Source organism: Otolemur garnettii, unplaced genomic scaffold (assembly GCF_000181295.1).
Source record: "Otolemur garnettii isolate 467f Iridium unplaced genomic scaffold, OtoGar3 scaffold00010, whole genome shotgun sequence".
In the NCBI taxonomy this organism is placed as follows: Eukaryota; Metazoa; Chordata; class Mammalia; order Primates; family Galagidae; genus Otolemur; species Otolemur garnettii.
Genome location: NW_003852405.1, coordinates 31143980 through 31167760, shown reverse-complemented (window position 1 = coordinate 31167760; position 23781 = coordinate 31143980). Strand labels below are relative to the sequence as shown.

General features: G+C 38.5%; 1 protein-coding gene across 1 annotated transcript in view; it reads right to left on the bottom strand.

Moving 5' to 3' along the window:
- ERICH3 (glutamate rich 3) overlaps window positions 1–23781 on the bottom strand; it is an 80568-nt gene that overhangs the window by 9884 nt on the left and 46903 nt on the right. The window contains exons 11-12 of the mRNA XM_023509886.1: window positions 16879–17115; window positions 6681–7127 (exon numbers count right to left, since the gene is read on the bottom strand). Coding sequence (XP_023365654.1) covers window positions 6681–7127; window positions 16879–17115 — 684 coding nt within the window. The remainder of the gene's footprint in view (window positions 1–6680; window positions 7128–16878; window positions 17116–23781) is intronic.

Below are 23781 nucleotides of genomic sequence, written 5' to 3'. Positions count from 1 at the left end.
CCTTCCTTCTTTCCTTCCTTCCTTCTTTCCTTCCTTCCATGCCTCCCTCCTTCCTTCCTATCATCCCCCCTTCCTCCCTTTCCTTCTCCTCCCCTGATACTCTGACACAGCTGACCTAAATACTTTACTCTGAGAAAAACACTAGAATACAGTTTCTGGCTTTGTTTAAGGTGTGTTGCTAAGGAGTAATTACTTACCAAGAAAAATAGTAAAACATTTGCCTCAAGCGGATTTTGAAGGGAAAATGGTTACTAAACTATATAAATCCTGAGAGGACAAACATGGAAATGGAAAGAGAAGCATAACATATTATGCGAAAGTCCATTTTCTTTAAAAAGGTTTTGAACATCAGCTTTCCTCATTCATCCAGTGCACCAAATTAAACTTTTTGAAAATCATGTAGTTTAGAGATGACATCAACTCATGACAATGATGTAATATTTGGATTTATTACCCAGTGGGTCTTAATTTTAGGATCTTCACATAGTATAAATATAGTACATATGAGTTAAGTATCATCTTACCTACTATAATAATATGCATATTATCTCTAGAGAGTTCAAATAAGGAATGTTTTGGATTTGGCCTAGAAATTTGTTTAGCTGGCTGAGTAACAGAAATCACAAGGATGGTAGAACAGGGTGCAGACGTAGTCTGACTCAGCAGCAATTATGCGAAGCTTTGTTTCATCAGTGCTAAAAAGGCAGCTAGGTTATTTTCAAGTAGTCTATGATCTATAAAGAAATATGGTTTACAATAATAATAAAGAATAGTTAAGTCAACTAGCAGCTATTGAACCAAAAGACTATTCTAAGAAGCAAAACAATACCAGTGCAATCTCTACATTATCACTCACTCAGAAATGACAGTGAAGCTTCCAGTCCCTCTGTCTCGGGACTGTTATGACCACTTGCCCATGTCTGCTGGCTGGCCCCAGAGGATTGGGCTTTGGAAGCAGATGAGATTCTGTAGTCAGTATTGCCTAGTTCAGGTTCAGCAAGAATGGGACCTTGGCCTAAGTAACAAGGACTTATTAGGTGTCAGACTAGAAAAGTTTTCACTTGGTCATTTTGTCTCAGATGTTTTTCTGAAACTGAAATTTAAAAGCAAGAACTTGGTTGGTGTCTAACCTCCACTGTTTTCCACCCATAGTAAGAGAGGACTGTGCATGCTGAGACCCCATTTCAGCAGGGTGTGACCCACACTTTGTTTCCTCTCTCTGTTTAGCCCTTCATCCCTAAAGGCTCCTGTCCTTTACCTCTCTATAAAGGGGACCACAGAGTCAAAGGTAATTGTCAGTTCTCACAGCATTAGTACCAAAATGGAATCGTCTCATACAGAGAATTTCTTAGAAAATCATCCTTTAGATGAGATAGGATACTTTAAGGTATTTTTTAAATACCTTTGGTTTTAGGGAAAAAAATATTCAGGCTGCTGCTGCTGAGGGTTGTAATGGTGCAGGCTGGACACAGTTGCAGGGTAGCGTGTATTTTCACTTTTCTGAGTTTTGGTAATTCTTCTGTTCTCATTCTGTTCCTTTCTTTCCTTTTCCTTCACTCTACAATTTTATAGATCTGCTAGGCCATTTTTCTCCTTAAAAATAATGCAAAATGGGGCAGAATAAATCCACAGTGCTTCCTTTTTCTAATTGACTGTTCACTGTGTAAGGCTTTAGATGTCATTACCGGCCAGCTCAGATGAAAAGAAAAATGTGCAGAGGAGTAAGAAGAAAAGTCTGAGAAATCATCCAAGAACTTCAATTTCCTGTATCATCATTTCTTAGGGGTTTATTGTTTATTTCTTTTTAGAGTGCAGTAATTTCCCCTTATCTGTGGGGGATACATTCAAGACTCCTAGGAGTTGCCTGAAACCATAAAAAGTGTTGAACTCTATTTATAATACTTTTTCCTGTACATACATACCTATAATAACATCTAATTTTTAAAGGATGGGAGACCATAATTGACAGTGGGTGACTGAAACTGGGGAATACAAAGCCACAGATAAGGTGGGGACACAGTCCTGAGTGTTTTTAGCCAATAGTGTCTGTGGGACTTGGGCAGTAGGAAGGTGAAGGGAAGTGGAACCACTAACATAGAACTTTCAAAAATGATTTAAGCCATAAAACAAAAATACAAGTCTCTTTCATGTCATACTTACTTTAATCCTCACTATTAGACCTTTTTTCCCTAATTCCCAAATGTCAAAACACAAGTGCTCTAATTTGGTCTAATTCTCAGGGACGTCCACATCATGCCTTCTCCCATGCTACTTTCGAAACAAAACACACTCATCCCATCTTAAAACATGCTAGAATCCTGAGCAATTTAATATTGGAAGAACGTTTTGCTAAGAATTTTCACTCAAATTTTAAGAATGTCAGTATAAAGATACACCCAAGTTTATTCCACGTTCCCTGGCCAACTTGGAAAAAGCATTCTTGTGCTTTAAAAATTCCTCGTGTGGCCTGTCATTTATCTCCTCAACAACTCAGCATGACAAAATTCATGACCAACATCATCAGCCTACACAGTGAAGATGTTCTTGTGTTACCTTTGACATTGAAACATAGCCCACAAAAAACTAGGATTAATTATGAACTCAAGACAACAGCTGTTATAAAGACAGGTGCAGAAAGCTAGTCTATCCTCTATGCACTACCAAGAATAATCTTTCAAAGTTTTCGTTCATGTCATTTGTCCACTCAACTTTTTTCCAGAGGAAAAGTTGTCTATCTTCATAAATTCCTCCTTATAACCTGCACTCTTTCCCTCTGACCTCATCTCGTGGCCCTCCACTTTGTTCACACCACACCTGTCACAAAGGCCACCTTTGAAAATCATTCAGCAATTCTGCACCCAACTTGGGGCCTCGGGACTCTGTTCCACGGGCTGGTTCCTACAGAAGAGGGAGTACCCCTTCCCTCCCACACTTCATCCAGATCTCTGTGCATATTTACCATCATTAGAGAGGACATCCCTAAAATGCTACCCCTTCCTCAAACCATCACTCTTGTCTTTTTTCTGCTTTATTTTTTCTTCTAGCACTTATCCCAGATGCCTCATAGCTCTCTCCTAAAATATAAACTCCAGATAGACAGGGAGTTGGTTGTGCCCACACTGAGAACAGTTATTTCTCAACAAATATTTATCAACAGAAAACAATCTATTGGAAAAAACAATCACATACTTGCACAGTTTGTGTGGCAATTGTAATTTACACCTCAGCTCATAACACATGATTTTCTTGGTCTTTAATAAGGACCATTTTGTCCTGCCCTCATGATGACAAAATTGCATTTCATTGTAGTTATAAACATTATTTAGGTTTGGCAAAGCACTATGCTTTTTTCCTGATTCACATATCAAAATATAAAATGCCTACTTCCATATACATTCCACATTATAATTTACATTAAAATATACCACTCTTTATTTTATTTATATTCATAATGCATACATTATATTAACATCACAAATGCACATGAATTGTTCCACCCTTCCAACAGATTGCCAAGACTGTGTCATGGTGCATTATGACAAATTAAACTGAAAATAACAGAAAAAAATATTAAAATAAAACTATGCCCTATAGTACTAAAGTAACTTATAAGGAAGCTATCTCATTAGAGGTAGAAATTATAATTTTTTACTTCATTCACTTCACTGCATACAGAAAATTTTATACACTTCATCTGATTTGTTGATGGACAAGACAAAGCCTGATTAAAGGAAACATTATAAAACAAAAAGGGGGATGACATCATTTTATGCTACCAACCTAAAAGTTGTGATTGGCAATGACTGGACTTACTTATTCAGTGTTGTGATCTTAAGTAAAAACAACTCAGATTAAATTTTATTATCTTAGATGATATAAAACATCACTAATTATATGTATCTTTTTAGCCAATAAGTCTATTGTTATGTTACTATAATTCCAGTTTTCATTCTAAGCTAATTGAAAACTGATTCATTCAGGACCATACAAATACGCGAGTCTTTTATGCATCATCTTTGCCCTCATTTCATTTCAACCTAAGGTTCTAGTTAGGAATCTAAGTAAAATATATCCAATTTCAATTTCATGACTTCACCAACTTTCTGGTCTAATTACATGAACTGTGTTTTTGCAGACTAACCACCTATATGGGCCTTCATGTCAAAGCTCTGAACTTCGTTCCAACTCTTCCTGTACCATCTCACTGAAGACTCAGAAAGTGGAATTTGTTGTAACATCTTTGCATCGATATTGTGATAATGAACCATTCAGCTGAAATCTGGACGATTTAATCTGAAATGTTTCTAGAAGATTTTATTCATAGAAAAACACTGAGAACACAAAGTGGCCATAAAGTTTGTGTGCAGTTTTGAATAATGTGAAATTTTAAATTGCACATAACTTTATGGCCACCCTGTATTTTTTTTTAAACATTTAAAAAGAATTTTATGAAAGTAGACTCTCTTCCAGGTAACATCACAATGCAACGTCTCTGCAACCTATTACCTAGTTCTAACCTCTGTCATATGTATCCTACTGGGAAGAAAAAAAGATTTTTACTTAAATAAATCATAGTAAACAATCTGATTTTCTAAGGTGAAAACAAAAATAACAAATAAAACCAATGTCAATATTTCCACTGAAATTTAACACCTCTACCTTTTTTGATTAGCAGCTTACTATATTCTATAAATTTCCTAGATATATTTACATGCACCAGAATTTAATAATGAGATCACAGATTTGAATTATTTTATAAAAAGGTAACAAATATATTTTAACAAGAATCTTGATTAATATATGGCAAAATATCTTTTAAAATATTGGACCCTTTGTATTAGGATTCTAGGGTAGAGGTTGACAAACTTTTTCTGCAAAGGCCCAGCTAGAACATTTTAAGGGAGTTCTAGACCATTCAAAAATATAAAACAAAACAAAACAAAAAGATATAGAAAGACAGTGGTAGGCCAGATTGGGCCCATGGGCTAAAGTTTGTCAAATTCTGTTCTGGAGCAATTTTTGAAAACTTATTCAAAGGTCATATCCTTGGCTATGCCCTGCTATCTGGAATGGTTTCGTCTACATACCTGCATCCCACCTTCAGAAAGTTAGATTTTTATCTAACTTTTTTTTTTTTTTTTTTTTTTGAGACAGAGCCTCAAGCTGTCCCCCTGGGTAGAGTGCCGTGGCATTACAGCTCACAGCAACCTCCAACTCCTGGGCTCAAGCGAGTCTCCTGCCTCCGCCTCCCAAGTAGCTGGGACCACAGGCGCCCGCCACAACGCCCGGCTATTTTTATCTAACTTTTAAAGTCTCTCAAGCTGTTCTTTAGGAAAACCTCCAAGAAAATGGGTCTTCTATTTCTTTGAGCCTCACAGAATTTTGTTCCTTCTCTGATTTCAGGAGTTACTACTAAGCAACCTCCCACAGTGGTATGCCAAGTCTTCCTCTTACCATTTTCTGAGAGGAACCCTCTCTTACACATTTCTTACTGACTGTGGAGGTTTGCACTTAGCAGGTTTATAGTAATGGTTGATAGGTAACTAATGATAGGTAACTATTCAACATTCTAAGTTCTTAGAAGTAGGCCCTGCTAGTGTGATTAATCACTTTAAAGGGCCTAAAAGAAACATAAGCATTAAAAATATTCATAATTTTTTTCTGAAAGATGGATCTTATTAATAATAAAATGCAAATTTTATCTTGGAATCAAGCATGCTCACTGCACAGGCAGGGGAGATGAATGAGAGAGAACAGAAGGACCATGGGACCATTTAAAGGGCATCGGGTACTACCTAACAGCTAGGGATCTGGAAGGCACAATTGCCGTCCACAGGACCCAGCCCAGGCCTTTCTCTGCCACCCTAAAGCTGAGATGAGCATTGACCTTCCTCACGTCTAAGGCCCTGTGTCCTGGCTGTCCTGACGCTCCTCACTCTTCCAACTTCACTAGTAACAAGCACACCCACTCAGCAGCCCCAGCGACCAGAAACCAACTGTTTCAAAGAAGAACTAGAAGCACAGAATTTCTTAGAAAATTTTTCTTTGTTTTATCTATGTCTAAATACAGTCGAGAGCTTTACAAACTCTGGAACCATGGTGCCTGAATTCAAATCCTGGAAGGGCCCTTTATTAACTGTATGGTTTTGGAGTCGTACCTTTCCTCTTCAAGCCACAAGTTTTTATCTAGAACCCAACTTTCATAGAGAGATTGGGGCTATTGTGAGGAAGCAATGAGTTAATAAGAGGGAAGTGTTTAGAACTATGCCTGGAACACGTTAAGCATTTACAATGTTAGCTGCATCTCTATAAATCCATGGGTAGCAAAGAGCAAATGGCATTGCTAGTATTAAATAACCTCTAAAAAGCCACACATACCTTGCCTTCAGACACACATTGTGCTTTATTTGATTCTTGAGATAGAATTACCATAGGAAGGAATTTACAGAAAATAGGAAACAAGATATATAAGAATCATCAAGTAATTTTTTAAATGCAATAGAAGGAAAACAGCAAGCTGAAAATACACGTATGATCATGTGACAAAGAGAGAAACAGGAAACTTATCAAATCCCTAAAGTATCGTCACAAAAGTATATCTCAAGCTGTGGCAGAATGCAATGACCAGACAGCTTCCATGCGTGCGGACAATGGCAGGTGAACTCAATGGCCGTACTTACCACCTGTCTCCACCCCAAGGAAACCTGCCTTTTTGTCCTTCACCTTAGAATTGCTTCCTTCCCAAAGCTTACTCTTCTCCTCCTTTTCTCCTGCAGACGCCTGTTTCCTGGACTTCTCAGATAAACTCTCTGCAATCTCTGGGATTCCTCTCTCTATTTCTTCCTCACGAATGTTCTCAAAGTCTTCCTCTATCGGCAGAGATTTGGTCTCCACATCTGCTTTTGTTACTCTTTGGTCTTCCGTTTCAGTTTCTAAGGATTCCTCAATCAGAAGGTGGGATTGTCCCAGCTCCTCATTTTCACTCAGCTCCTGGGGAGATGAACTTCTGGAACTTTCTTCTGTGCTGTTTTCTGTGTGGATGTCCCTGTCTTGCAGTGGAGACTCATCCTCGCTGCTACTCGAATAGCGATGACTTCTGAATGAGACTACGGATGTTATTTTTATACCTATAAAGAATAAAAATGATGATATTACTGTTGTTCCATAAAGCAATCAGTTTAATTGTAAGAATTATGTTAATAATCATGCTAAAATTTTAAAAATATACCTTAATATAGATATGATACCCTTTCTCCATTAGGTCTACATAATTGTCATGATAAAGAAAAACCTTTAATCTATGGGTCTATAGATATTTACAACAGGAGATCACATTTAACTGAGAACCAACCCTGTTTTTGTTTTTTCAAAGTCATTTTAATGGAAAAAACCTCTGTTTTATTTATTGGAATTTTAGTAGAAAAACATCTATTTTATTATAGAAAAAACTAAATAATTGTTTGTACAGCAAGAACACTTATTATCTTACATGTTTATAGCCACAGTATTTTGTGTGCATGAAACTTAAATTAACGGCCGCAATCTCCTTAATCCCAGTATACCCTGGTATCTGGGATTAGTGAGATCTATGCATTCACACAGCACCTAGACACTTAGTAAATATTCCTGGGCCCTACGTGTGTGGGGGTGTGTGTACAAGGTTTTGTCTTATTTCATGTTCCTCAGAAGCAGACACTGAGATGAAGATTCATGTGCAAGAGACGTATTAACAATGTGTTCCAGGAGAATCTCTAAGGGAGTGGGGGAAGCAAAGAAGGGATGAAATCAATCAAGGGAGCTATTTTGAGCAACATCTCAGCCTCAGCTTGATCCCATGGGGACCTCTGAATGTAAAGTGGTAGGAGAATATTATTTATATTAGGAAGGAGCTGGGCTCTTATACTTTGGACCAGTCAGACATTGGCTAGGGGCAACGACAGGAGGACATAAAATCCCTGGAATTTCCATGCTGTTTGTGCCAGAGAGTAAAGCATCTCCAGTAAGCTGGGGCAGTCCTTTGAAGGGAGCAGAGGGTGTTGGGCACACAGAGTCAGTAAAAACATTCAAGGGACTCTAGGCAGTATACTGATGGGATGCCAGAGATATGCAGTCTATGATCTTAGAGTAGCCTCAATGGTGTCTGTACAACCCAAAACCTTTCAACAAACTCCAAGAAAGTAACACATGCCTGGGATCCTATAAGAAAGATGTAGCCTCGCTCATCACCCACACTGTGGTGCGTAAGAGAAATACAAACTTGCTTCTGCGTTTTTAACCAATAGATCTGCGTTTATCACTGTGTTTTATAGAATACATTTTCACATGAAATATCCTCCATTTCCATGCTGCTGTGCTTTCTTGTTTTCTTTGTAGTCCATACTCCTCCTTCTGTTTCTTTCATTTCTACGTGGCAGCTACCCAGATAGCTGTAGCAGCTAACTTGGAGCGTAGGGGAAGAAACACCTGTCTTTACCCTCTTCCTCTTCTCCCCACCCCTCCAGCTCCGCCTGCTCTCCAGGACAGGCCTTAGCCTTGTAAGTAGAGTCTCAAAGGTGCATCAGAGTTTCCACACAGATTCGAGAGGCGCTACACAGCAGTAACACACACAAACTCAAAAAAACCTTTAAGCAACTGAACTCTTAACTATGACTCCATTTGTCCTTATATCCCGATGTGTTGACAAACACCAGATGCCCAGTTTTTCAAAGGAATCACATATTCTAGCCACTCGTTCTTTATTCTCCACTTTGAAAAATCTGTCTCTCTGTAGGGAATGGCAGATCAAGGAGGGTTGTTCCCCATCTTATCTGTATCAATTATGAAATGTAGGGTCTATTATGAGCAGCTCCCCAAACCTTAAGTGTCTTATGTTTATTTTTTAAAAAATAAGTGGTTTGTTCAATACTTTTCATTATTTGTGCTTTCATCAATAGTTTTCATTAATTGCACAGTTAGTGAGAACACAATGCTAAGTTGTTCTGAGCTTCCAAAACTATATCGACCATCTGAACATTAACAGGATGACGCCCACTTTTGTTTTTCATATACTAATAAAAAATTCAGTGCTCCTCTATCTTTCTTTAGTAGCTTCCATTAATTGTATTATTTTATTTCAAAGGGCTGGACTTTGGTTCAATTTTGAGACATTCCTGTAGAGAAGACTGACCAGCAAAATGAATGGCCTTGGAGTAACAAGGGCACCGAACCTCCATATAAACTCATTTTGGTTTTCAAATTTCTCTCTAACCTCATAATATGATTTAGTTTCACTCTCATTTCTTGCTCTCATTTTCATACAGACACTGGGGTAAGTAAGACTTTGCCTACCAAAAAACTCCAAAAGCTTCAAGGCCTTTGAATGGTATTTTCCAAATTAATTTTATTTATTCATTTTGAAATATTAACTGAACTTTGAGAGCACATATATAAATCTCCTTTGTCTTTAGGAGGGCAAAATTATCTTTATATCACACAGGTAAACAACTCCGCTTCCTCTCGGATTTCACCTGCGTCTCCAGTGTTTGCTCTTGCTATTGACATTTAAAGAACCTGCCCTTGGTCTCTTTGGCAAAGAAAAGATTTGCACTCATCGCCAGTGGCCGTGTCCAAAGCCAGCAGATTTGGTGTCACTGTTCCATGTCTAAGAAGGATCTCCCACATTCAATCAGTCCCTAGATCCTTTGCCCCTCTTCATATCCTTGGTAACTACTTATTGATAACTATTCCTCCTTTGGCATCACTACAATTAAAATCGCATTCCACACAACGTAAGACTGAAAGAAAATAATATGCTCTTCACTCAGACAAAGCTAAGTGCCTCCATCACAACTCAGCTACTTACTCGCTTTGACTTAGTACAGAATTTCTCTAAGCCTTTGTTTTCTTGGCCATAAAATGGAGATAATTTTACTTGCTTTCCATAAATCATTGTAGAAATTACATTGGAAAAATTTTAACCTAATCAAATAGAACAATCATTTCTTTATAGGTTATAGTGTTTTCCTCTATGACATCACACATGAGGTATAGTCTAATAAATATTTTCTTATGATTTCCTTCTGATGTTGAGTGATATCACAGCCATCACTTACTGAGGATAAACGACAAACCTTGATAATGATTGTTCACCGACTACGTATCAAACAATGACATAAACACTTTACAAACATCCCATTTAATGCTATGATATAGGTCCAAAGAGGTTAAATAATATCCAGAATCCATTAGCTCAAATGTAGCAAGTTTTGTAAAAAACTCCTACCTAAACCACAACCTCTCTATTCGCTAAAAGGCCTTCAACTGGGAAGCATCTGCAGTCATGGGCCACCATTGCCCATTTCAGCTCAGCTAGCTTCCACTGTTAGGACACAAGCATAACACATTGAGGTTCTCTCCTCAAGATCGAAACTCATGAAATACAGCTTGTCATCCTTTGTATATCTCTATGTTTCATTTTTTCCACCACACTAAAACCTACTGAAAACAATCTGATGTGTGAGATATGAATATATAGAAATAAAAAGCAGTCAGTCAATACCTTCTCTGGTTTATTTATAGCATTGATAACAATGCTATTTGTATGAAAATATACATGCCATTCAGTTGTTTAACAAATATGACGGAACCCTGTGTGGGCATTCACAAAGATGGCACATGGGTGTGTGTGCCTGCATGTCAGGATCCCCTGCCTGATCACCGGGTTGATACGCTCCTGCCCAAAGGCCCCAGCCACAGACAAGTTCACAGTCAACACCAGCCCAGCCAATTCAGGATGCACACTGCTCTGTCCCCTCATAACTGAGGCTCTGTGCTGTCCGCCACCTGCCTACACACTTACGTAAATTCATTGGTCCACTGAATGCACATTGAGCTCCTTCTGTGTCAGGTGATGCCCTATAAGATCTGTTTGCACACAGATCACACACTCGTGACAGGCCGTGACTAGCTCTGTGCCTCCTTTTGCCTGAGGACAGTAGATCACCTGCGCCTGCTTGTTAAGGTGTGGCTCATTCTTCCAGTAGTGACTGCGTAAGTCCCTGAGAAGCTGTTGCCATTCTCTGACTGCAACAAGTAGCCAAATTGACTGCTTTAAATCAAGGACGTGTCCTAACCTTAGTTTTCAATCATTGTCTCACCCCCTAGCATGGAGCATGGTTGTACCACAGTTTAAATTTACCACTTCCTCAATTAGTGTCTCGAGTTTAACTCCTCTGTTTTTGGTTTAAGTACTCACACTAAAATGGTGAATTTCATTAAAACTTTAGACCACCCTGATACATTATGGATTCCAACCCAGTGATTCCAATACACTTCTCAACTCTAATACTAATCAAATGTCTCTTTCTTATTCCTTAGTCCAACGGGTCACAGTGAAATCTGCATAAACACTGCTCCTATTTCCTCCTAATTAGCCATAAAACATGAATTTATATTTCTTATTATTACCTGCATGAACAGTTGTGTCTTGATTATACTCACAAGTTCATGAAAATCTGTTTATATTTCATATCAGACACTGGAGCTCAGTCAAATCCTCCATGTACAATAACTAATTAGACAAGTGCTTTATTCTCAATAAGTGTTGTAGAATGAATGCACGCTTCATGAAAATAAAAGTAGATATCATTAAATTCCAGCTATAAAACATTAACTAGATTTTTATCTGAAGAGAAAGTATATGCCTTCATACTAACAATCATTACTGTGAATTAAAATGTCTCATTTACCAATGACGCAAATATACATATACGTGACACTTAAGAACACATATCTACAGGCAAATGAAGACACAAGAGGAGAAGAAACATGAATAAAAACTTAAAACTTCCTCCATATTTTTCTTTAATTGCCTTATAAAAATTTCCTCCATATTTTCCTTTAATTCTAAACATTAAAACAGTTAAAATACTCAATGCAATCAAATTCTGTTTGTGTCTTTTTACAATTATCCAATGATCTATTTAATCTATTTAACCCATTATTCACAAGACTTTACTGAGTGTCTAGGAAGTGACTTTGCTGTGTGCAAGGCAGATTTAAACTCTTGAGAAATACCTCACATAACAGAATGGACGGTTCTGCATTTAAGTATTCTCCTAAAGTTGTGACTTCTTACTTCAACAATGGAAAGATAAGGATGGATTGAGGAATTCATACCCAAGAAAATGAAAGTTTGACTAGCCATGCAAAAAAATCATACGTAAAGAGTGTCATTTCACAGCACATATAATTTCAACACAGAAGGAGCAGCCTGCAGTCACTTGCTTCTCTTCAAGCCCATAACTGGGCCAAGAAATAGTGAGAGTCCGAGAGTCAAGTAAGCAGAATATTATTGTGACTCTGGGATTTTACGTCTATGAGGCCTATTTCTTCAACAGACTGGAAAATAACACAAATGAAATCATCTTTCTTACTAGAAAAAAAATTGCTTCATCTCACTTTCTTTCCCTTATATTCTAGGAAACATTTCTTCTCTCTCTCTCTTACCCCCTCTACCCTTTCTTATAAGGAACTAATGAGTCTTTTTTCATTATGAATTATTTTTTAAATTTGTAATTGACAAATCATCATTGTACATATTTATGGAATACAGTACATTGTTTAGACGCATGTGTACATTTCATAATGATCAAATTAAGGTAACTACCATGCCATCACTTTAAACATATATTTCTTTCTGGCGATAGCATTCAACATCGTCTTTCCTCACTGTCTTGAAATACACACCACGTCGTCATTGGCTCTGGACACCCGGCTGTGTATCAGAACACCAGAACTTATTCTCCTGTCTACACGTAACTTTGTCCTCTCTGACCTCTTGCTCATAGGCACAGTCATCCAAACTGTTCATGAAAGTGTATCCTCCACGCCATGAAACTTTCCCCTGCAATCTTATAACATTCATCTATGACAATATATTTTCAACTCGAGAATTAGTGCCTGGGGTTGCCAACACAAATGCAGAGAATAGGAAGCTGTCGTTCTTTTTAAATGATAGGACGTCTCACACATCATTCCTAAACCAGGGCCCTGTCTAGTCACTTTTCCGCGGGTAGCGCTCTATCACTCCCCAGCCGCTCAGCACACTGTGTTCATCAAGGCGGGCCGACGCAATTGTTAGCCGGCAGTTTAAATGGGGCCGACTTGTCACAAGAGTGACAGCCTGGGCAATTGTTTGCCCTCTGGGAACAGGTGCAGGCAGGTTCAAATGAAACACATCCAAATACTAACAGCAAGATTCTTAATCATGTCAGCACAAAGGACGTGCCGGTGTCTGGGAGTCAGTGGCCACAAGGTGCCTCTCACACTTTTGAAAATGAAATGCTGTCTGGCTTTTCAACAGAGCGTTCCAAGGAATCTATCATGTCATTATCATTTTTAATACATGCCACTTGCCTGCCGGATGAAATCTCTAATTCTGATACTCTGCATGCAAAAAGGCTTGTTTTTTAATAACACAAGGGCAGGTTATCAAAAAGAAAAAAGAGATGGAAAATAAAAGAGGCTGGATGTGGAGAAAAGAAACAGTACGAAGCAATGCGATTTCATTTCAGAATAATGGCACTGTTTTAACATCAATACCAGGGATGCAAAAGAGCCCCCAAAAGGGTAGCTTGACAACATCATTATTGAGACATTAAAAAAAAAAAAAAAACACACAGCTGGCCAATTTCAGTTTCGCTTCTTAAACTTCCCAGCATTGGTGGACTAGCTATATAGTCTTATAATTTTCATTGTTATTTTTACTTAAATATTATATAGTCTGTATCTGTATAATTGTTAATAAAATATAATCATATAACCCAATTTGTAACTAGATCATGGTAGTAACCAAAGCAGCTTAGGATTTATTTTGGGGGTTGACGAGTAATTGCCTAATATTTACAAAATATCTTTTAGGAAACCAGCTCTGTGAGGAACAACACACACAACACACAGTCCTCGCTCTCATAGTGTAATTTGCCTGTTATTAACTTGTGTCACTGATTGGAGAGGGAACCCTTGGCACACATAAACATGAGTGAAAAATAAACTCTTGAACGGTGAGTTATCATAAAGAATATACAGAAAATAAATGGCTCAGCGGGGCTGCCGAGGTGGGAGGGAGTCGTGGAAGACGGGGTGATGAACAACAAGCAAAAGGAAGTCCGTTCGGGGAGGAGAAAGGTGAATTTGGCTAAAATGAGGAATTTCTTTCTTTCTTTCTTTCTTTTTTGTTTTTTTAGACAGTCTCACTCTGTCACCTTGGATAGAGTGCTGTAGCATCACAGCTCACAGCAAATTCAGACTTCTGGGCTCAAGTGATCTTCATGCCTCAGCCTCCCGAGTAGCCGGGACTACACCTGGCTACCTTTTCTATTTTTAGTAGAGATGGGGTCTCGCTCTTGCTCAGGCTGGTCTCAAACTCCTGAGCTCAAGCAATCCACCTGCCTCGGCCTCCTAGAGTGCTGGGATTACAAGTGTGAGCCCTGTAAAAAGCAAGGCTAGAAAATAGGATAAGACGAAGAACTCAAGATAAATGCCTCTAAAATATATTTTCTCAAGGAAAGAAATTCTCTTATGGGGGGTTGCTTTATTTTAAGTGGATACTTTCTGACTTTGGAGAAATACTCTATTTTTCTCTAAAAGGCAGCCTCTGAAGCTGGGTAGCATCTGAGTCTTGTTTCCACTACCTTCTGGCTTGTATAACTTTTGGAGAAATCTCACTATTTCCAAGTTTACTTTTTTGTAAAATGGAGATAAAAATGAAAAATATCTGCTTCTCTAGGATGTTCAAAATAAGTGAGATAATTCATCTGAAATACATCGTAATGGTCTTAGCACATAATAGAGTCTTAATACACAGGATTAGAGCCTATTATACATCTGTTGCATCATCAGTTGCAGGATGCCTTACCAAACAATATTCTTACTAGTTTTAAGAAAAATGGTATTCAATGTTAGTTTACCTGTCACTGCCAATTATTCAATAGTTACAGGTCTAAATGATTAAAGCTTTCCCTCCAAGGATTGCCTACAACCTCCTCAGCTTAAACATAAAAAAAAGAAAATCATTCTGTCTTAGAAAAATACATTTGATCTCCAGAAAGCAAAGTGATTATGCAACACAAAAATAATCCCCAAATAACTATACTGAATCTTTACAAAATCAACAACCCGATTATTTCCCACCGTTACTAAAGAAATAAAAAAATTAAGAGTCCTTTGTGTTTTGAGCCAGTTGTATTTACATGCTCGTATCCCAGATTCAAGTCATTGGATAGTTATGTTAAAATTATTCACGTAGATGACATAATTTTCTATGGAATGCCTTAACTTCCTCTATGTCATATAGGATTATAAACCAAACTCTAAAAGTCACATCCAAACTGAGAAAAGAGCATATATATTAGTCATGTCTTACCTAAAAAACATAAAATGTAAGTATTAAGAAAAACCATAGAAAAGGCTTGATTTGAGACTTAAAGAAATATCCCCTACCTGACCTTTAATCTTGAATAGTTCTTTCAACTATAATAGAAATAATGGCAACTATTATCTTCAAAGGTGTTGGTTAATTAATCCTATTCTAACTTTTCACGTTGCTCTTTACGATTCACTTTGTTTATCAGAAAGCCCAGGGTTACATTTTTAGTTCAAGCCACATCAAAGTCCCATCTCTGGCCAGTAAAATTCTCTTCTCTTTTCTTCTAAACAATTTTGTTGCTTTATATATGTGGGCGTGAAAGTTTAGAGTAGGTTTGCTTGAATTTTTTTTTGAAGAGAGTGAAACCATAAACTAGTTTCTCTTATGATTATTTGATTACTTTAATTTACTCTTATATTATACTAGTATACTTCTTGAATTTAAAGTTTTGAGATTTCATAGCCCCAAATATGTGAGAGATCTGAGGAACAAAGCAACTCAAAAAGTCATCACAATGTAACCAACCTCAGTCTCTAGTTAAAAGCTAATTCTGAAGATATACACCCACTTAAAGATAAGTGAGGGTTATGGTTACAATTGATAAATTCCCAAGATGCACCAAGAGAAGTCTTTGATTAAATAAGTGCATACAGCCATGGCCAAACCCGCTTAAGGACAAAGCTGAAAATGGATTCCTTATTTCACTGGACAGAATTTAAGTGAATTAAGGTCTTTGAAAAGATCTTAAAAATTTAAAGTATCCCTCAGATAATGAGACTTTCTTTCTCTACCTAAAAAGCTCTGTATTTTCTCTGTGAACTTAGACTATAAGGAAACAACTAACTCTTCTTCCATGAAACTAATATGCCAGCATCTTATGTTCAAGGTAAGTAAAAAAATAATAATAATAATAATTAAACTCCTAAGGCACAAATATCTACTTTTTCTTTATTGAGTAGGAACTATATTTTTATTTTTCCAAAGCTATAAAAAGGTGTGTGTGTGTGTAAGAGGAGATAGTTTGGAATTTAAAAAATAGTAACGCTCTGTGAGGCTGTTCAGCATGGCCTCTGGGTGAAGGGAACTACAACTTGAACTTTACCTTAAAATTGAAAACAAGGTAATCCAAATATTTGTACCCTTCATATTAATCCAAAATAAAATTTAAAAAAATCTTTACACAAAACCTTCCCCCCAAATAGTAACTTTCTAAGTAAATAGAAGATAAGTCACGACAAGCTTTACCTGACGCCCTTCATAAATATCCCAGCGAAGAAATAAAAGAGAAAGAATTAAAGAATGACTCTAGAATTTGGATATCTATGGAAGGTTGATCCACTGACAACCTCTGATCAGGGAACTGGGTTTTAAATACTATTCCCTTCAAAAAGGACCATCTCATAAATAAAAAACAGAGAAAGTAGTGTCCCACTCGCTAGGCGGGCTGTGTCATGAGAAGCTAAGCAACCTGCCTTGTTGCTCCTCTTCTGAGTCACTGTCAGAGCCCCCGTCATCCTCTTCTTCCACCACGTCGGGGGCGTCGGGTGCCTTCCATGATGAGGCTTCCCTCTCCTTCTCGGGGTCTAAATTATCTTCTTCGTCGTCTGACGGTGACCTTGACGTTCCATTCATTCGCTCCCCGGCCTTTCCTTCCTCATTATCTTTCTCATCTTGTTTCTCCTCCTCTACTTCGAAATCTTCTTCGTAGTCTGAAAAAAAGAAAACCTCCACTGTAAGGATGAAAATAGAACCCCAGATACTTAACCAAATTCACTTTAATGAGAACTTGGAATCTATTATCCTTTCTTTTCTGTGCCTTTCTTTGCCTCTTCTTTTTCACCCAATTAGTGAACATGGAAAACTAATAGCAAATGATCAAAGATCGCAACCGGTTATACACACAAGAGCAGAAGAAGGAAGGGAGCGCCCAGGGACAAGGCGGAAACCTAATAAAAGTTCATTTGCAAATGGACATCGCCATCCACAATGACCAGAATGGAAAGAGAAAAACGTGATCTAAAACAATAAATTAGAAACAAATTAAAAATGAAGAGGACAGGATTATGATAATGCAAGTTAATCTGGCGACTTGATGAGGTCATATTTCATATGAAAAATGTTCAAAATATTTGGATATCAAGTTAATGAATAGTGAAGTGGAAAAATTCAATTAATCAAGCCCAAAGGCCCTAAGAAGTAGCACCGTGAATAGCATATTCTTTGAGAACCAAAATGGACCTTGAGAAAAGGCATTATGAAAGACTCTATCCCTAGGCCAGAGCTGAAATCATATGCATTACTCATTCCTATAATAAATGAAATGATTACACTCCAGAGATAAAAATTCATGCAAAATAGACTATTCCTGTCACGGCCACAAATTTGTTTCATTCCCTACCGAGGTGCAACAGATCCAGAGCAGGAAAAGGAAATTGTCACATCAGACAAACCCCAGCTGTCCCTTGTGGTTATAATTTTTCACCTTTCACATCTAATTGTTCCCCTTTTTTTCCACCAAAACCTAAAAATCTTCAAGTGACAACATGTCCCCGAGAGAGAGCACAAGGATCTCATGCAGAACCAATTAAGCAAATAAACAATTATCCTTAAAATAAAAATTACAGGGAGAATAACGGTTTCCCGATTTTGTGTGTTTTCGTTATCAGATAATCTGGTTTCTCTTCCCGTAGTGGGGGCCTCTTGGGTAATTTACTTGAGAGCTGTCCATCCCGCTGCACTAAAGCAAACTTAATTTAGAAATGGAAGCTCTGTGCATATGAAGAAATCTCTGTAAATGCAGAGAAGAAAAGAAGGATGTGTATGAGGAAAAGGAAAGCAAGGCCTGTAATGAAGTCAAAGAGAATTAACCACATTTAAAGAAGAAATGTGAACATCAGTACAGCCACATTGTAAAATAATTGAGAAGATGAAGAAGTCGCTTTCTATTACTTGACACAAACAGGAAATACTAGCAAAAACAAATAAATATTTTGATCCAAGTATTCCCGACCAAGTCATAGGATAATTCCTCACTCGGCCCTCAGCCCAGTTAACTATCCATCAGTAAGCCCTTATTGAGAGCCTTCTATGAAGAAGTGGATAAAAATGCAAGATAAAAGACATTATAATGAGGCAACACTGCCATAAGGACTCTCCAATTTCTGGTGGGGAGATAAAATGCAGGCACACAGAGACACTGGACTCCGTTTATAGTAGTGTTTATGTCTGGCCCTCAGTAATGTCAGTTTTGACACTACTGGGCTTGGTTGCTATGGATTTTCACTGTGTGAAGTTGTGTCAAGGAAGTGGAATGGACTTAGAGGAGGATGGAAAGTCGTATACTGCATAGATACCATTTCACAGGTATTTGCTACTAGTCACAAGATAAGTAGAGGGCCAGGCGGAATATGAGTGTGTTGCTGCAATTCCTTCCATAATATTACGTAGTAGTGAAATGTGAGGGTTTGGGAGTCAGCAGGGAATATGTCCAAGATCCAGTTAACACACATACTACCCATGTGACCTTGGGAAACATTTTTAAGCTTAAGTTTCTTCATCCATAACGTGGGCAATGAAAAGCTGTGGTGAGTATGAAAAGCCAAAGTTCATGGAACATGCTTAGACCAGTGCCAAGAACAGCAGCAGGTGCCTGAGAGTGTTAGGGGTTAGTAGAAGTAGTGGTTGAGATTGGGTAGTACGGAGAGGCGATCACAGAGTAGCATCAACCATACACCCTGCGTGCTCCATTGGCACCAGCGCACTTTGATGGAGGCACCTGATTAAAGCTGAAGCAGTACCAGTGTCCACAGTTAGGACTCAGCGACAGTCAGACAGCAGAAGAAACAGAGCAGAAAATGGAAGGAACGTGTGGCGAACACAGGAACAGTCCCCCATCCCATTTTGCAGGACCTTTGAGTTTTGTTTCAAATATGAAATTCAAGGCTCCCCGGGTTTATTCTGTCCCCACCATCATCACATTTCAAGATCAGCCTTCTGTTACCCACCAGCCTGCCATTAACACTGTAGACCAAAGCACATCACCTTCGTGTCACCCACTCAAGCTTTCAGTGTGAATGGACTGGTGGTGTGCTTTAGGAAATCTTTTTCAAGATTCTGCACCCCCCTCAATCTCATTTGCCTTCCTCTATAGAATTTAATTAGCTTGTTGTTTACCATCCCTGCTAATGAGGATGTGAGTCAACACCAGGTCAAAATCAAGCCAGCTGCAGCCTTCCCTTCCTGACCTCCACTCGAGCGTCTGGCTGCCCTTACTGTTGGGGGATACAGTATTCTGCAGAGCTAATGGGTAGCTGCTGCTTTCCACTAATGGAAATGGACATTTAAAGTCCATTAACTAGCCAACACGGAAGAAAAGACGTCAGGAAAAGCTTTATCATGGGTATCAAGCATGTCACACATAATACCAGCTATGTTGGTTTAAGGGAACAAAATGAAGAAAATGAAAAGCTTCTGTTAAACCCAACTTGAATAAACCTTCATGTCTTAAGAGGTGAAACACATGAAAATGTGTCCCATTTGTCGATCTCTCTGTGATTGCCATTGCTATAGATATTTTGAAATTCTCAATCTAAAATAAGAATAAAGACCAGAAGGGATCTTGGGGAGACGTAAACTGGGTAAAAATGTTGTAAGCGAAACCTTTTCAAAGATACACATATTATTTGAGTAGTAAACAAAGTCCAGTGCTTTAACAGGCGCTATAATTATTCTGTTAGGTTTCTAAAATCCTTGGGTCACAGCAATATGAGATGAGGAAGCAGATACTTAGTACCTGCCCTTTCCTGACTCTAGCTCTCCCACAGGTCGCCCCAAGTTCTGGCTACCAGGCTTTGTCTCCTAGGAGTAGGGACACTCAGGCAGGTCCCCCCTCCAAGGCTCTGTATACCTCATCCACAACCACATAGTATCTTTGCAGTTGTGAATTGTGCTGCAATAAACATTTGTGTGCAGGTGTCTTTTTGATAAAATGACTTCTTTTCCTTTGGGTACATACCCAGTGGTGGGATTGCTGGATTTAATGGTAGATCCACTTTTATTTCTTTACGGAATGTCCATACTGTTTTCCATAGATGTTGTACTAAACTTCAGCCCCACCAACAGTGGATAAGCATTTCTTTCTCCCACATTCACACCAGTGTCTATGGTATTCCCTTTCCCTTTCCCTCTCCCCTTTCCTGTCCTTTCCTTTTTTTGACAGAGTCTTACTCTGTCCCCTAAGCTAGAGTGCTATGGCATCATAGCTCACAGCAACCTCAAATGCTTTGTATTCAAGCAATCCTCCTGCCTCAGCCTACCAAGATCTGGGACAACTGGTACCTGCAGCAATGCCTGGCTAGGTTTTCTATTTTTAGTAGAGAGGGAGTTTCACCCTTGCTCAGACTCATCTATAACTCCTGAGCTCAGGCAATCTACCCGCCTCAGCCTCCCAGAGTGCTAGCATTATAGATGTGAGCCACTCCCAATTGTTTTCAGAGTTCTTAATAAAAGCCATTCTCACTGGATAAGGTGATATCTTATGGTAAGGTCATTATGGCTTTAATTTGCATTTCCCTGATGATTAGTGATGCTGAACATTTTTCATAATCGTTTGTCTATCTTCTTTGGAAAAGCTTCTGTTCATGTCTTTTGCATACTTTTTAATATGGTTATTTGGGTTTTTTTTAAACTTTTTTCTTATTGATTATTTGCTTGAGTTCTTTGTAAATTATTGTTATTAGGACATTATCAGATGTATAGCTTGCAAATATTTTCTCCTATTCTATAGGTTGTCTATTTGCTCTATTGATTATCTTCTTACCTGTGCAGGGCCTTTTAATTTAATCAAGTCACATTTATTTATTGTTGTTGTTACTGTAATGCCACTGAGTTCTCAGTTACAAATTCTTTGCCTGGGCTGATATCAAGAAGAGTTTTTCCTACATTTTCCTCTAAAATTCCATGGTCTTCATGCCTCATAATTGGATAGCCACATACAGAAGAATGAACCAGGATCCGTATCTCCCACCACTCACAAAACTTAATTCCAGATGCTACCCTCATTTTGTATGTCTGAGCCTCAGTTTTCCAGTTGATAAAATGGAGGAAATAATAACACCCACCCCACTGAATGGTGAGGATAAAATGAGATAGTTTATAGAAAGGGTCTGGGCCAGTTATCAGCACCTGATACTTTTACTTTTGCTGTTATTACTCTACTTTAGGTTTTCTACTTATAGACAAACCTCAAAAGTATTACAGTTATAATCCTAGAGCAATGCAATAAAGCAAATACCATAAGTGAGATGCAATTTTTTTAGTTTACCAGTGCGTATAAATGTCATGTTTAAACTATGCCATAGTTTATTAAGTATGCAATAGCATTAAGTCTAAATTACAATGTATATACCTTAATTTTAAAATATTTTTTAAAAGGCTAATGGTCATCCAAGCCTTAGTGATGTCATAATCTTTTCCACTGGTGGAGGGTCTCACCTAGATGCTGATGGTGCTGACTCCTCAGCGTGAGGGATACAGAAGCTTGGGGCACCTTTGGCAATTTATTAAAATAACACAACAGTGGACTTTTCCTCTCATGAAGGATTTCTCAGTAGCATGTGATGCTGCTTGATAGCATCTTACCCCCAGTACAAATTCGTTCAACATTGTAATCTGTCCTCTCAAACCCTCCTGCTGCTTTCTCAACCAAGTTTAGGTCAATATCCCACATCCTTTGTTGTGTCATTTCAACCATGTTCAGGGATATTCACCAGGAGGAGTTTACCCCTCAGGAAACACATTCTTTGCTCATCCATAAGAAGCAGCTCCTCCTCATCTGTTCACGTTTCACTGTGATATTGGAGCAATTCAGTCACATCTTTCGGATCCACTTCTAATCCTAGTTCTCTTGCTATTTTTACCCCCTTTGCAGTTACTTCCTCCACTGAAGTCTTGAACCCCTCAAAGTCACCCACGAGGGCTGGAATTAACTGCTTCAATCTCTTGTTAACATTGATATTTTGACCTCTTCTCCTGCATAACAAGTGTTCTTAACTAACGGCATCTAGAACGGGGAGTGAATCTTTAGAGGTTTCAGTTTACTTTGCTGAGATTTACCAGAGGAATAACTGTATGGTACCTCTCACCATCAAAGTGTATTTCTTGAATAACAAGACTGGAAAGCTGAATTTACTCCTTGATCCGTGGGCTGAAGAAGCGATGCTGTGTTAGCAGGCATGAAAACACTAATCTCCTTGCATGTCTCCATCAGAGCTCTTGGTGACTTATCAATGAGCAGCAATATTCTGAAAGGAATCTTTTTTTCTGAACAGTAGGTCTCAACAGTTGGCTTAACATATTCATTAGATCATGGTATAAACAGATGTGCTGCCCTGTAGGCTTCATTGTTCCTTTTACAGACCACAGGCAGAGTACATCTAACGTAATCATTAGGGCTCTGGGATCTTCAGAATGATAAATGAGTCTCAGCTTCGTTAATGTCACCAGTTTCATTAGCCTCTAGTAAAAGGGTCACCCTGTCCTTCGATGCTTTGAGCCAGCCAATGACTTCTCATCTCTGACTATGAAAGTTCTAGATAGCATCTTTTTCCAATATAAACCTGTTCCGTCTACACTGGAAATCTAATGTTTGGTGCAGTCACCAATTAGCATCTTAGCTAAGATCTTCTGAATAACTCACACGTCTACATCAGCTTCTTTCCTTAAACTTCATGAACCGACCTCTGCTAACCTCAAACTTGCCTTCTGCAGCTTCCTCACCTCCCCCAGCCTTCGCAGAACTAAAGAGAGTTGGGACCTTGCTCTGGGTTAGGCTTTGGTGTAAGCGACTGCTTTAATCGTCTATCCAGGCCAATAAAACTTTCTGCATATCAACCACAATCCCATTTTGCCTTTTCATCGTCCATGTGTTCACTGGCGTAGCACTTTTAATTTCCTTCAGGAGCTTTCCTTGTGGGTTCACAGCTTGGCTGACTGGCAGAGACCTCTCTTTTGGTCTACCTTGGCTTTTGATGTTCCTTCCTCATTAAGTTTTATCATTCCCACCTTTTGATTTAAACTGAGAGACATGCTACTCTTCCTTTCATTTAAATACTTACAAGCCATTGTAGGGCTATTAATTAGCTTAATATCAATACTGCTGTGTCTCTGGAAATAGGGAGGCCCAAGGAGAGGGAGACAGATGAAGGTATGGCTGGTTGGTGGAAGACTCAGGACACAAGCAATAGTAAGTGGGCTCTCTTATACGGGTGCAGTTTGTGGCACCCCAAAACAATTACAATAGTATTGGGTGGTGCCTGTGGTACAAGGAGTAGAGCACCAGCCCCATATGTCAGAGGTTGTGGGTTCAAACCCAGCCC